General features: G+C 45.9%; 1 protein-coding gene across 1 annotated transcript in view; it reads right to left on the bottom strand.

Moving 5' to 3' along the window:
• The window catches only part of LOC128902112 (SET-binding protein-like), a 321,291-nt gene extending 306,598 nt beyond the window's left edge, over positions 1–14,693 (bottom strand). Inside the window, exon 1 of the mRNA XM_054184502.1 lies at positions 14,202–14,693. Within this exon, the coding sequence (XP_054040477.1) occupies positions 14,202–14,693 (492 nt within the window). The remainder of the gene's footprint in view (positions 1–14,201) is intronic.
• Positions 14,694–16,267: the final 1,574 nt, after the last annotated feature.

Genomic DNA, 16,267 nt, shown 5'->3' with positions numbered 1-16,267 from the left:
GAGCAAACAAGGGATGCTGGAAGACTGGGCCAAGGCAGGACTCGGTGCAGCTGACCTGTGATGCACCAGACAAGCACAAGTTCTCTCCCTTTGCTTTCACAGTGACTGTAACAGCCCTGCCTGGGCACACAGGCATCACTCATCATTCAGGCTTAAAATGCAGCTGAGCATTATCCATGCTACAAGGGGACGTACTTGAGGGTTGAGTAGTTATTATGTTTTACTGACACAACATCAAATCTCATCCACATCATGTGCTGAAACAGCTCATTCACCTCCCGACCAGCAGCTGATAGCTGGATGCTCACAACATCCATAATTTTCATGATAGCACCTCCATGCAAGAAGCTAGACTTGCAAAGCAAGCCTTCTGTGGCCACAAAAACATCAGGAATGGGTCAAATTCTGCTTGGGAGACATTTTGAGTTCAGAGGGGGACACCGCAGTGGGATGGGAAAAATGACCGAGCAAAACGTAAGCACCAGGCTCCAGGGATTTCCACGAGCATAAATGCAAAGGTTTTGGAAACAGGTTTAGCAGGAATGGTGTTTCCACTGAAGTCCTCCCCTCCTTCCCCTCCCCGGCTGGCTGACTTTCCCAGAGTCTCGATTTGCAGCCTGCCTGAATACCACTCAAAATATTTTCTCAATTAGAGAAGAAAACAGGAATTTGCCACTTGTCTGCCTCTATTCTGCTGCCTGTCATCATTCAGCAAATATTTCAATTGTAGCCCTTTGCATGCTGCTAGCCCTGCTCATTTAACCTTTGACTCTTCTCTAGGCTAATCCATCAGCCTTTACCTTCAAATCTTTACAGCTGAGGGCTGACTGAGGCCCGGGCTGGCAGGGAGGATAACTTATGCCAGGCTCCAATATTGCAATTTGGGGGGGGGGCACAGAGAGTGTGTAAATCTCTGACCACATTCCTCAAAGAATTCAATATGCCAGCAGCTGGGATTTGCACTTCCACATCTGGAAGATGATGAAGAAAATTAACATATTTAAAACAAAAATAAGAGAGGAAAAGGAGGCCTCTGTCATCTCGACTCTCTTCCATGCAGCCAGCAGCATCCTGAGGCAGGTACCTAATTGCCCATGGAGCCTTTGCTCTTCTCCTCCCTTGACTGCTCTCCTCTCTGTCTCGCATGTTACCAAGATTAGTAGCTAACAGTTCCGCTGTCAAAAGCGCATGTGATGAAAATAATGCCCAGAGCACAGCCCATCAGCCTCAGAAGCACCTGGCTTGACTTTGATGGCAGAGGACCCCAAAAGCCCGTGCCCACCTGGCCTTTCCCCCCTGGCCGGCCACTCAGCCGAGCATCCATCACAGCTCTCCTGGGGCCATGCCCAGCTGCCCACTCTATGAGAAATCGCTGACCCTTCTGTCACATGGGCGCTTTAATTATTCACATTGGTATTTTGTTTCTCTCTACTGTAGACAGTTTGCTGTCTGTTATCTGTCCTTCATATGTAATTAATTGAGCTGTCTCCCGGCTCATTAGAAACAAGCCCCTCTCCTCCCCTTCCCCCCAGCCAAGTCACATTATTTAGATTAAATCATGTTTGAGTAACTACATAAATAGTAGGTCGAGTTTGTCTTTTGTCTAGGCTGAGACTGTTGCTTGTCTCCTTTCTCAGTGTGCCAGACCAGGAAAGCCCTTATCGCTGGAAGCTCTCAGAAGGAAACCCTCACTGGGCAGAGCAGCTGTACTGTCCCAGGAGCAGGGGAAGGTCCTCTGAGCAGAAGGCTCATACAATAGGTAACAAGAACAAGCTGCCAAACTTTAACAAGGCAGATGTAAAAGCACTGCAGAGCAAAAATCCTGCCAATAGGATGTTCATCATCTAAACAAGAGGTAACAGCAAGAGGAAGGTGAGGTTTGTTTTGGGGGATTCCCCCCCCCCCCCCGTAGCTTATTCTAGACAGTGAAGTGCACTTCACACATCCCAGGTCACCCCCTACCATCTGAGCAGACCTCTCTTGCAGCTATAGCACTGAAACTCAGGTGCTCCAATGCAAGTGAAAGACTTCTGAGCTTTCAGTCAATTAAGAATGAAATGAGAGTTTCTGAAGTGGGTTCCCTCCGTGCACCAGTTAAAAAAAAAAAATAATAATAAATTGAGGATGTGGGTGTACAGGTTGAAGCAATCTGAAAACCAACATGAATCAGAACCTCAAACAAAACCTGCACTGAACTGTCTTAAAGGGTTAGTGTAGTTAAACTAAAGCCTGTAAAGTTCATTCATTCACTTTTCTGGGCCAACACTTAATGTCCTTGTAGAACATTTTCCCGTGCAAAAGCACCTCTGATATCAGCTGATGTAATGATTTGAGGATTTAAATATCTGCTTCTAGCTGGGAATAACCACTGACAGAACAAGCATGAGAAAGCTTATTTCCTCGAGATTTCCAGCTTAGCTTAAGACATTTAATCATCTGGATGAGCTTTGGATGAATCACCCGAACTTTTGGATACCAACTCCAGCCAAGACCTCCCATCTTCTCTGTGTGTGCACATCCTCACTGATAGACCCGGGCTAGCCAAGTGCTTTAACTGATTGGACCAGGCTCAGCTTTGTTGGATTGCCTGCACAAAGGTTGTGAAGGACTTCGGTGAAGACTTACACATGAAAAGCATTGCAGACATTTCCATCAGTGTTATTTGAAGCTAAATTACTGCTTGGGAAAACTGCTTATACCAGGAACGTGAGGCAATGAAGTTCTCTCTTCCCAGCACAATCTGGGCGCAGACGATGGCAGAACAAGCGCCTTCTGGGCCACCTAAGACCAATGAATCTCACCAGTGACATGGGAAGACCACCATGAAGAGCCAGGGCATAGTTCAGTTTTCCAGTCTATCTACAGCTGGCCCTCTCCACCACAAAGGCTTATAAAATACGGAGGTCACGAGCACGTATCATACAAGTCACTAAAGTTGTTTTATCAGAGACCCTCAATCTAAACCGGCTGCCTGGGCTTAATACAGCTGCTGATCCATTGGGGAAATGTACTGCTATTGAGCTGAACCCACCAAAATGGCAGTGTGGCTTCCCATCCCTACCCAACTCACCCTCCTAACACCACTCATACTGCTTCAGGAGGAGACAGTCTCCCCTGCAACTTTTCCCAAATCTAGGCAGACAGAAATAAAATATCCACAGCTTGGTTCATCAGAAACACACATGGCTTTTAGGTGATGTTGTATTATTAGCAATATATGCTTTAACAAAAAAAAAGAGTTCTCAAGAAGGAAAGGGGAAAGGAAGGAAAAAAGAAAAACATACGCAAGTGGGGGAAGGGGGGAAAAAGGACAGCAATCTGAGACTTTCAATGGGAATGTCCAAAAATAACACAAACAGGATCTCTCTGCCATCTGCTCCAATCCTCTCTGAATGGCTTTCAAAGCAAAAAGCCTTGCCAAAACCTGACAAACAAAGCACCAAGCATCAGTTTTAATGAAATACCAATACTGCATTCCCCCTTCCCCCTTTTTTGCTACATATACACACACACCTTCCAAACCCCTTCAGTTGCCAAATAAATGACACAATGCAAAAAGATTTGCTTCAGTTACAAAGCTGAACAAACAAGGAATAATTTTGCAAGTGCTCCTATATGTCTCTGCTTCTCTGCTTACAATGGACACTAATAAGATTTGCCATAACTAATTCATTCTTTCACACCATTAGCCTATTCTCTACCTTAAAAAAAAAAAAAAAACAAATCACACATTAAATTCTGCCTATCCCACATGCATTTTTCCACAACTTTCACACAGTTGAAACACAAGGGTTTCAACAGCAAAGCCCATCACAAAGCAGACACTTTCTACTTAGTTTAGGCCCCTCAATGAGGTTTAAAGGTGAGTTTTACTAAACCTAAATGAACAGAAAAGTGTTTGTTACTTTTTTCTTTGATTTTCCATTCCCATTTTAAAAAAAGCAAGATGTCTAAAGGAAATGGTGGGGAACAGGGACACAGGAAAGCTGCAATCTAGACACCAAAGGCAACATGTTAGCGCACATGAAGTAGAAAGTCTTGACTCCAAAGGCAATGTGCTAGCACATATGAAGCAGAAAGCAAAATTCATTAGCTGCAAAAAACAGCAACTCTCCTATGCTTCACCTCAGCCCAGCTAAGTGGGGCAGACAGAAAGCAAACACCCAGCAACTGATGGAGACTTTAGCCTGTGTTCCACTTTTAGTCCTTCACAACTAAAGACAGTGCCAGGATGCAGAGATCTCTGTGAAGGTCAGAAGCAGATTTTACTTTGGGTTGGTTTTTTGGGGTGTTTTTGTATTACTTTAATGACTCACATCTCTCCTGGCAAACCTGAGAAACAAAACTAAAATGCCTAAATCCACGCTTCTTTGTTGCAGTTTGTTCCCTCTGCTATTGAGATATTTTTATGTGCCAGGAACACACCTTTACCAGCACTGATCAAGCTTTTTTTTTTTTTTTTAAACATCTGAGGCCTAAATTACTTGAGCAAACAAAAGAGTTTTCCCTCCCTCTCTCCCCTGCTGCCAACCCCCCCCACTGCCAGACACAAATGGCCTCACACTAGATGGGATTGAGGGAGGGCTCCCAATTACACCTCTTTATTAATGAGAGGCCATGACAGGGAAGGGACCAGAGCAGGATGGGGGACCGACAGTGGCTGCCAGCTCCTTCCCACCACTGAAAATGGGGAGTAGAGGTTGAGGGTAATCCACTGGGAAGGAGCCCATGCACAAGAGCTTTGGGTCACCTGCCAGTCCACTCCATGCCATAGGATGCCATGGTGGGTGGGCACTGCTGGTCTGCCCCCAGCACCACGTCTGGGAGTAGGTGGCAGGGAGGACCCACAGGGACCCTGGTTGTTTCTTGCAGCCCATGGATGGGGAGAGATGGGTGGTGGTAGGAGCGTGATGGATGCACCAAGCCGCAGGGACAGGCAAAGGGATCCTTGATGCAGATGGAGCAGCAGAAGGTAGGACGCCTTCTCTGGTGGCCCTGAGTGAGACACCTCTGTCTGCCTCATCTTCCACTTGCAAACTGAGAAGGACCTTAGGAAAGTGCTGAAAACCTACGCTCTTTGGTAGTGTTCAGACACAATAGTTATAGGGCACCATCTTCAATTTTCTATCATCTGTACCATCCGTCATCTAACTCCTTTCTCTGTATCTCCATGGTGATTCATTTTCTTGTTGCACTAGGAAAGATAGGAGGGTATTTTTGAGAAAAAGCCATGGTCAATATCAAAAAATCTTTCCTTCTCTCCCCTTTCAACCTCAGGCCACTCTTTACACTTACCCTTCAACTTTGTGGCCTCACACCTGATGATAAACTTTCTGAGTCCCTCAGGCCTCCGATTTACCCATCAGATCATCTCGAGCACCTCCTGCATGGCCGTCTCCATCTGGCAGAGCCCAAATCCTCCTTTCTCCTTACCTCACTGTTTAAATTCCTCTCCCACTGGGCTGACAGCTTTTGCTCAGGAACAAAGCACAACCCCTGTGAGCAAACATTTCTACCCATCTGTGTCCAGCAGCCATGACAAAAACGGCTCCCCTTACTTGCAAAGCCCCCCATAATTTTTCCCCAGACCTCAGAATACACTTGACATCCAGTCTTTGGGTTTATATATTTATGGACCTTTATCCTACCTGTGCTCCTTGTTGAGGCTGTTTGGGGTCAACCTCTATCTGTGTTTTCACACAAGGGGCAAGGACTGTGGGCAGGCAGTGAAGCTGCAGGCAAGCAGAAGCAAAGGGGACTATAAGGGGAGCATAAAGCATTTGACTTTTTCTAACCAGGGATTAACACACAGGTTTTAAACAAGGGGACTCCCTTCACAGCTGACAGCAGCAGCTTCTGACTTGTTCACAGAGTGGCAGGGAATCAAATCAAAGAGAAAAGAAGAAAAAGGACAACCCTTCCTTGGGGAGCAGAAAACACAATATGAGCTGTTCTAAAACCCCAGCAAATACTAGCTTGGTTTTAGGTCAGGCTCTCCTTCCCCATTCTGTCCCAATCTCTCCCCACCTCCCTTCTCGCATCAAAGGGAAATGGGTATTTTTCAAAATTCTTCTGAAAGCCAACCCGGCAGATGGTTCTTTCTGTGCCGGGGAGGGAAAAAAAGAAAAACCTGCCAGGATACACATCACCGAGATGTGACAAAGACAGGCATGGTGACTGGCCTCTGACCCAGGGATTTCACAGAGGCTTATTAAACCACGTGGCCAAAATGGACTGAGTCAACGTATCTCCAGCATGCAGCTGCCGTACCCCACAGGCTCATGCTAAGTTTTATTATCTTAAGTCAGGCTAGATAGGTAGACTGAAAAATGACAGTGTTTCTCTACATTTCCATCCTGCCTTTTCAGCGCCTTAGGACAATCCCACATGCCAACATGTTAGCAGGTGGAGGTGAAGTTCAGCAGACAAATTCACAATGTAAAAGGCTTATTTAGACAGCAATTAGCAACTGTCCTACTTTACCAAAGTCTCACGTACACATCAGTAATATGAACTCCTGCAGATGCAGAAAGCCAAGGGTAAGTCACTGTCAGTCCTTCTATCACACTCAAATGCTTCAGGCTAAGGATCTGGTTGTCCATCACAAGCTGCCCTTTCTTTTCTTTAAAACCTCCTCCTCTCTCTAGATTGATGTCAACAGCTCGATTCCCACTCTTTTCAAGGATGCCCCAAACAGACCCAAAGGCTCCACATCCCAAGCACCCAAGTTGCCTCCAAGGATGAAGCATGACTTGGTTACGCACCACGTCTGCCAACCAAAGCCCAAGGAGGAGCAAAGGATGTGCTGCCCTCTCACAGAGCTGTCCTGTGCTTCACAAATTCCCATGAAGCACGTTGGCAGTTGCTGTCCTGAAGCAACTAATAGCAGCTCCTTCCCACACCCAGAGTCAATGATCTAAGGACAGATCGATCCCTCCCCATCATGCTCTTCCCAGTTCCTCTTGCAATCGCTGTGCTGTAGTCACAGAAGGAACCAGGCTTTCCCCCCACCTCTCCTTCAAATCATGAATATAATTACAAGTAATGCAATAGAATTAAGACAAGAGAGAGAAAAGGCTGGAGGGAATTCGTCCTAATGATTACATAAGTTATTGAAGAAAAGTATCCCATGGAAAGCGAGACTGTCTTTGGGAAGAGTACTCAGCTGACTGCTGGTGAACGCAATGTCAGAAAATAGGCAAGACAAATTCATTATCCCCATCTAACCTGGATATACATGGGGTATAAGGAGTAAAACATATTGTCAGTCCAGTACCATCAGTTCCCAGTGGAAGATGCAACAAAACAAGTGCTTTCAAGCTCCCCACTAACACAGATTAGTCAGGATACCGATGTAGGGACTGTCTGTGCAGCTGAAAATACTTTGGTGGGAGGCAGAAATGAGGGATGATCAAACCCCTGTTAGTGCTGCTGCTCCCCAGTGGAAAAAAACCTGCCTCAGGTCTATTTTTCTTAGTCTTAAGGGTGAGCTTTCATCAAATTACCCACCTGGGAATACAGCAGGTAAAATTCAGGTGAAGCTACCCAGGCCAGCACAATATTTTAGCACGTACTGGGGCACAGGGAAGACTACTGAAAAAAAGTCCATTTAGAAATTACAGTGTAAGCTCTACCTCAAACTATTTCCTACGTATCTTCCTGGGAAACACTTGCCAAGCACATTACAGAAGCGCCTTTTCACAGAAGCACCAGGTGGGGAACCAGAGACATTGCCCCACAGTGAAGCAAGAGCATGATTGGTGGTGACACATCTGAGGATCTACTGCTCAGCCCTCTCCTGGTCAGACAGAGCCATCAGTGATAAGAACAGGGCAGTGGCCTCTGACTCATTTGCTTGTGCCACCGCATTCCTCCTGAGAGCATTGGGCAAGGCAAAATTACCTGCAAGTCTCCTCTGGGCTGATTCTCATCTTTCAACCATGCAGATAGAGAGTGGCTCACACGAAGCTATGATACTGTGGAGTGATGAAATTCCTCAACGAACCACCCAGGTTTATAGTAGTAGAGTTGTTGTAACACCAATGTCAATAAAAGATACCATCTCTCTCTACAAACCTTGCCACCCAGGTGAGACAGAGAGCCATGAGAAACTGATGAGAAGATAGTGAATCCTCCAGTAAATATTCCTCATTTGATTCTTATCACATTTAAGGGTTTACAAACCAGAAGGGACTATTAATGGCATCTAGATCGACTGATTGCATGCCAGCCCCAAAACTCCACCCCCCTCATTTCTGCATCAAGCCCTAACTCTTCTTTGAGATAAATTTTAAAACTAGCAGTGAAGATACAGAGAGTTATTTTTAAACAAATTCACCAGTTTCAATGACAAGTAGAAAAGGACTGGCTTCCAGAAGGGCTGTGCACCCAATGCTTGAAGATCAGGCCACCACCTGGGAGACTCAGCTGTGTCATGGTTAAGCAACCACAGCTCAATGAAAAAGGCCTGAGTGTTACCCTGGCTTGCAACAGGTTCCTTGAGTGAGTCACTTAATCTCATTACTCTATTTCACATACTGTACTAAGAGACAAGATGGTTTTGTTTCTCCTTGCTTTATTTCTACAGAGCTTGTGAACTTCTTGCAGGAGGACAGGCTTTCCTAATGCCTTCATACAGGACCTGCCAACAATAGACGCTGATGTACAATAGGAACATGAGGCACCATCTTAAAATGAGCCTGGTAGAGACACACTTGGTCATTCAAGATAGACAGTCAACTGCAGCTGTGTTTGCAGAACTATGTTCTTGTCTTCAGCAATGCTACCTTCCACAGTGGCCATGGTCCAAGCCACATCTCAAATATGCAACCTCATTTCTGTAGCGAGACACCTTAGCCCTTCCACTGTCCCTTTCACTGCTAGCCCACAGCTCCAGCAAAAAACAAAGATAGCAACAAGTTGTTTTGCTTGATACCGCCCTGGAGAAGTAGAGTTTTTTCCAGGCTGACCATCCTACTTGGAAGCAGTGTCCTGCTACTGGTGCATGCACTATGGCTTGAGAATCCCTCCTGATAGCAACTGCCTGCAGCTCAGAGTCCAAATATAGTCACAATGTAGCAATAGCACTTCATGTCCTGAAATGAAGGAGCCAACAGCCACTGGTCTAATTCATGTTAGAGGTCATGGCAAGAAATGGAAAATAACACTCTTACAAAAACACAGATAACTGGACTTGTCCGAGGGTCATGTATCAAATGGAATCATTTTAATGTTCAAGAGTTGGAATAGTCACATCATTAAAAAACAAAACAATGCATGTTTACTCTGGATATTTTTTGACTGGTTTCCTAAGGAAACAAGGCTAACATGATCACGCTGTGTTCGTGTGTATGTGATTGCACACACAAACTCCTTGTTTGCCTGTATGATCCTCTCCTCAATGTTTTTGGAATATCTTGACCAATTTCAATTAAATTTGATGTAAGAACAGAAATCTTTGAGACACGGTATTCAAAAACATTTTGTTCAAATTGTTCACTAGCCAGAAGAAAGGGACCCCTGAGGAGCTCCCAAAGAGGGCTTGGCCAGCAAGTTCACTCATTAGACACCAGAGAAGCCACATAAGAGGAAAGTGGTCAGAAACCAACTTTCACAAGTTTCAGTGCTCTAAGAAGAAAAAAAAACAAAAAGAAAACAAACAAAAAAAAACCCAGACAAGCTGAGGGCACCAGGTGAAGTTCCTCTTTCCATTCAAATAAACTCAAGACAAGTCCATCACGCAGTTCCACTGACTATGCAGGGGAATGTGGGCAGCAAGAAGCCCATCTAGGAACAAAGCATGTGAAGAATTAGACCTGACCTGAGGGGACTATCTGGGTGTGCATGTGAAAAAGGGACTGCAGATTAAAAAGCTGGAGGTAAATCAGAAGGTATCTGTGGTCAGGCATGCCTGGAAGGAGAGGAGAGGGAACGCTGCATGCAAAAGTTGGTGCTGGAGGAACGTGAGCATGTGCATAAAGGACTAACACCCCTGTGCATCCCAAAACCTCTGCAAATGAAGACACAACCAATACAGAGGTTTGCAGCTCTGGGTGCACATGCCAGCGCATCACATCTCCAGCACGTCTTTGTTAGCCTGGAGACCACAGTGCTTTCGAAACCATAACTAGCGTGCACTGACTTGGCCAAGCTTTTACGAGGCTGCTGGGAGCAGCACCTGTCCCCTCCTGTGGTTCAGTGTTGGGGACTGCTGGACCCCCAGCTTCCCTGCACTGGTCCCAGTTGCTTCCCTACAGCATCTCCTCAACCCCAAAACCATCACTGGGGACATTTTGTCACAGTTTGAAGAGAGAGGCACAGCACCAAGCAAACAAGGAAATGTCACAGAGGGCCATCGAAACTCAGCCGTGGGAGCAACTGCTGCAAAACAAAACCTGCCCTCAACACAGACGGCCTCCACAAACCCTGGTCATATGGCAGCTAATCAAATACAGCAAGTCTTTCTCATTTGGCACTCCACGTTAAGCAGTAAAAGCCTGCTTAGGTTTCCCCAGCCCATCCCTTCACTGCCAGACATTTACTTCTTTAAGGAATACTTGACTACATGGAAAAAAAAAAAAAGTCACAATTCTTTGGGAGCAGACAGACAGTGAGGGATGAGCATCAGCTGGCTCAAGCAGAGCACCGAGCTGGAAAAGAAATTCTGCCTTATTCCTGTCACAAGATATCCATGACACAACACAAGGCGGACACTGCTCCACCAAGCTTTGGAGAAGGAAAGGTAAGAGCCAGGATTCGGCCCTCCCTGGTCTTCACAGGGACCAGCCTCCTCCAGGTGACTACATGGGGGCCCAAGAGAACTCAGCTCCCAGTCTGGGCACCTCACATGCCTTCAAGGACCAAGATGAACCCGGGCCTGAGCAGTTCTCAGCTCATAGCAAAACTGTTTTCTTAAGCTGTGAAATTTTTACAAAGAAATTCTTCATTCCTGCTCTCTTTTGGGGGAAGGGGGGGGGGCAGCCCAAGGTAGTTGTGGTGGGAGGGCACCAAACTGCAGTGTTTCATTTGTGCCTTCAACAATGTGATAGAAAAAAAAAAGCTTGCCAAAAAGAAACCTGGGATAAATATCAAAGAGCTGAGTTTATGTAGCTTTGCACCCATACATTTGTGTAGAAAGACTGTAAAAACACCAGGAGCCTCATGTCTGTTAGAGCAGCTCTGAATTGGTCTCTCAGCTGCTCAAAAGCCAGTTTCACCTTAAACTCAACTAGAAGAAGATTTTCCCACTGTGCTAGCATTTCTGGGGTTCTACTGCTATTCCATAATCTGGGCAGAGGCTGAGGTCTACACTGCTGGCATGAGCCTCAGGTACCTGCCACCAGCATCATTTAGAGGAGCCTCAAGACTTTGCTAAGCAAGAGTGGGGCCAAACCAGCACAGAAACAGGTCCAGGCTGAAGGGGCTATGGAGGCTCCATCCTTTAGAAAAAATAAAAAAATAAATAAAAAAAAGAAAAAGCTGTAAATCAAAGCCTGCCACTTCAAGCAGGTACCACCACAAATGCACAAGTGCCCTCTCATCCTTGCTAAACCACACAGAGCAGAGGGAGCAAGCACTTACATCAACTCCCCAGCCACATTAGGGATTGAAACAGGAAGAGATGACTCGGAGAGCATCTCACACAAGGATGCCCTTAGCAAAGGGGAATAAGCATGTACTATGAGCAATTGGATGATCACGCACACAAATCACCGGGGAGAGGAGTCTGGCACAGGGATAATCCAACAAGAGCTGTGGATGCACATGAGAACCTGGAGGGAAAGTGCAATGTGCAGTCAATGATGTGAAGAAGGGGGGAAAGCATTCATGATCTTCTGGAAGGAGGGGTAGAAAGGGGAAAGCATGCAAATGAAAGAGTCCTCAAGGAAAGGTGAACTGCAGGAGAAAGTTGGGGGGGGGGCAGAGGAAAGGAAGACAATGAATTGAATTTCAAGGGAAAAAAAACACTAGAACCACTTCCTGCAGAGAAACAGCAAATACCTACAGGAACTCAAAGGGAAAAAGAAAACATTGCAAAAAAATCCAAGGATAGAGTTTCCTCTGACCGCACACAAGAAAGCTTTACTTCCAATTTACTTGCTGCCACTTATTTCTCAGCAATAAAATACATTCATCCATCCCAAGCTCTCAAAAAAACCCCAATGCAATAATAATTTAAAAAAAAAAAAGCTTACATCCCCTGAAGCAGGACATTATGCATATGAAGGAAACTCCAAAGAAACTTTGTCAGGCTACGCCTAAAGAAGGAGGTGGAAAAGGAAGTATTTGCAGACACAAGAAAATAGACAAATGCAGGGAAGAGAAAAAAAAAAAAAGGAAATAAAAACCAGGGGAATACTGCTCATCTGAGGCTTGTTAAATGCTACACGACAGGCAGGGAATGCTGATGGCTTGCCTTGTTGCATTTGGTGCCATGCTTTCAGTGCCCTTCCAGACTGACAGCATGTTTCCTTATCCAAAGAAAAAGGCACCTTTAATGATGCTGAGGACGCTGGACTCGAGCAACCCTGCTGCAGATGGGAGAGCAGTAGCTGCAGGGCTTGCCAACATGCCAGCAGGACATCCTTTGGGCTCCTGGCTTTTTTCTTCCCTCCCTCTCCAATTAGACTAAATGAAATGGAGCCATTTGCGGGTTTAGAAGTGGCAAGGGTTCAGCCCACTCCATCCCCAGGCACCAAAGGGTTGAAATCAAAGCAAACTCTTACAGAGCATTTGTGCACTTTCCAATTGCTGCACAAGTGACCTCACAGAGAGCTCAAGCTACGATTCACCTTCCAAGCAGCCCCAGGAAAGGGGTTAGGAAACTACCTTCACTCTTATTTTCAAGAAGGGGAAGCTGATGTGAATGTTGACATGGTCATGACTTAAAAGGAACCCCAAAAGCTGTTGGGTTGTAGCCAAACATTCAAGCTGGCAGAGAAGTTGTTCCCAACACTGATGCTCTCTCACCCCCTGCCTCCCTCCCCACTCTAGGGTGTCAGCAACCACACCCAGCAAGATACTCTCCTAGATTCCCTCCCTTCCCATTCATGATTGCATAACATCCCCAGGGCAATTTCTCACATGGAAAAGCAACACAAGGAAAGTATTTAATGTATGTTTACATCTTTTAATATAGTGTAGCAGCTGAACTCAAAGGCAAAAAAAACAAAACAAAAAAAAAAAAAAACAGGCCTCAGCACATGAGCAGCATGGCTCTCCACAGAGCCCCCTTCTAATCACTGCTGCTCCCTGGACCACAGCTTTAGAAATCAAGCAGTAGCCCCTGTTGCCTAATTAGCAGAGCAGTGGAAAGCTTAGGAACAGGCATATCTTCTTCCTCCCTAAGTGGCCACTGAATAAATGCTATATCCCCAGTTCACAGCCCCTTTTTACATTTCTGGTATTACCAGTCCTTTGTGTACCCACATGCTGTTACTTAAATTGCTTCCGTGTTTTCATTACTTGCCCTCTGTGCTGTGTGTATTGAAACTCCGGCAAGAGTGCTGAAGTGGTATTTCAAAGCACTGGGGACTACTGGAGATGTGTCTGAAATTATTATGCAACAAACTTAGGTGATTTTTCAAGTCCTGATAGTTTGCTGCTCCTCAGGGGGGAAAGATAAATTCAGGTGCTACTCCATGAGGCACAGGACAACTGCTCCCACCCACCAGAGTCACAAGCATGACACCTACAACTCAGGTTATGCTCAGCTCTCCTTCTGAAGCATAACTATAGTGTTGCTAGCACAATGCTGTAATCAAGAATAATGGAACCCTTCGCCCCGTATACAGGAATGGATTCAATTGTTCGCCATGCACATACCTGTATTTTAAAGATTACAGTCGAAAGCTTTAACTGCCAAAAGGCTCTAGCATTAGCGCTCAGACACAAAGTGGTTTAGAAGTGGGCCCCTTCACTTATCACTCATGTAATGATTAATCTTAAATCTCAGTTACACACAAAAATAGAAGAGGCCCAGCTGAACTTTTGATCCCTTCTGAATTGGTTTATCTGAAGTTCAAGATCATCCCTGCAGCATATGCAGCACTGCAGGATGATACCCGTTCTGTATTACCTCCTCTGCAGCCAAGCAGGGCTTTGCAAACGTTATGCCTCAGACACAAACTGAGCAGGTTTAATCCTACCCTCTTCCTCTGCTTTCAGGGGAAAGGGTAAATACAAGAAAGAATAGGACTTACCTTCTTTTTGGAGTGTGATCTGCCCTCTTCTTTAGCTGCTTTGCTATTTTTCACAGCTTTGGAAAGCTTCTGCTCCCCAGACTGCTTGATGGTGATTTTGATCTCAGGAGGACAAATATAGTTCTCCAAGTTCTTTGGGGGCTTCTTAGCTCTCTTGGTGGTCTGGATTTTTAGTTTTAAACTCCCCTCTGTGAAGTTAGCCTCCTTGATGGAAAATTCCTGCTCCTCCAGGACATCTCCCACCACCCATTTCTCACTGTCCGCATTGGAAGTGGAATCCACATCTCTCCCAGAACCCAGGTCATCATCTTCCTCAGGCTCCAGCCTCTCACCGCTCACCAGGATCCCTTTCCCTGAGCCTGTCACAGGCAGCATCATCTCCCCTGCGCAGCCAGAGACAGGTGGAGGCTTCGCAGAGGTGACAGCAGCTGGCAGAAAGTCTGCCTCATCCCCCCTTTGCCGGGAGCTGCCCAAAGTCTCCCTGGGCTCCATAGCAATACCGCAACACCCTGGACTTTTATCAGAGGAAGGGAGTGCAGGAAGGGATGAGGAGAGCAAGGGCAGGTACAATCCCAGGGAACGAATGGTAACCGTCCGTCGAATTCAACGTCCCAATCACCCAGAGGCTGCAAGGAGCTCAGAAGAGACCAAATCTGCCACTGTCAAAAGAAAGGCGAAGAAAAAGAGAAAGTTAGCACACATATACATATAGAACACGAGTGGCGGAGATGACTGAAATGGGACATGCTTGGGCTTCCCCTGTAGCATCTTAAGGGCCTTCCTTGAAGCAAAACAGGACCCAAGCTGGACAGCATTTCTGAGGGCTGGAACAGGTAACACAAAGCAAGGAATGATAGCCACATGTATTGCTAAAGTGATGAAAATGGATATATAAAATCCAACAAAAAACAGCGTATAAATACAAATGCCTTCAACTGTGGGCTTGGAAATAAATGAGGGGGTAATCAGCTCTCCACACCCATGAACCTCCTCCTTACTTCAAAGTGCTTGCTGCCATAGGGTTTTTTTTTTGTGGGGGGGGGGGGGGGGGGGGGGGGGGGGGGGGGTGGGGGGGGGGGGGGAATAGAGACAGACACTTGCTTGCCTCAGGTTAAACAATAGCCCAGCGATCAGAGCACATAAAACATGGTATTGCCCTATGAATCAGTCAGAAGAGTTTCAAACTCCCCATTTTCCCACTTCCCAGGCAAGAGAAAGATGCCCTCAGCTTCCAGCTATTCTGGGGGGGAATTCTGCTTTGGATTAATTATTCATTACACACTGGGCCAGGCACACACTGTCTGCAGCCTAAGATGCTCCCTGGGATGCTGGAAGTACAGGAGGATCCACCTGGGTCTCTTGCAGGGCATATCAGGGACTCAAGTATTGAGGGCAATGGAGGAAAGCTAAACTCAATGTTTTCTAGAGTTCCTCATGCCCTTGGGTACTGCTGCTTTGTGGTAAAGGCTTGGGCCGATTGAAACAAAGACTGTGCTCTCATCCTTTCAAATGTGGGCTTTCTTTAAAACATTGCAGATTGAACCCTTTGAGATGGAAGCACCTGTATTCAGTAGCTTACAAAGTCTCAGCCAAAGTTAATGGGACAAGCCATGAATGTTCAAACTAGGCAAAAGATGTATCACTGAATGACATAGAAAGGCTAAGCCAAATAAATACCAAACATTTAGTTAAAAAAAATTTTAAAATACACATAGAGTGTTTTTAAAGGTGTTGAGGTGCTTTCATACGTCCTCCCTAAAACGCCCCCTATAGCCAGCCCCCACCACCCATCACGGCAAGCCAGTGTAGGCTACAAAACTAGCAGAAGAGTATCACTGAGAAAAAAAAAAAAAAAAGATATTTTTTGCTATTTTAGCACAAACAGCTCCCTGGTGGGCCAGAGGAATATCTCTTCTAGCATACAGAGAAGAAAACAAGAAGGCACTGCCAGGAGTAGGTTTTGGGGGTGCAGACCTACTCTTTCAGCAGTAGCTCCCTACTAGAGTAGTTCTGCTATGCTGCCAAACCCCACCTCTCAACCAACTGCAAGCAAGATCTGAGCACAG

The sequence above is a fragment of the Rissa tridactyla genome, chromosome W (assembly GCF_028500815.1).
Source record: "Rissa tridactyla isolate bRisTri1 chromosome W, bRisTri1.patW.cur.20221130, whole genome shotgun sequence".
NCBI lineage: Eukaryota > Metazoa > Chordata > Aves > Charadriiformes > Laridae > Rissa > Rissa tridactyla.
Note: the sequence above shows the minus strand (reverse complement) of the source record. Positions and strands in the feature narration are given on the sequence as shown.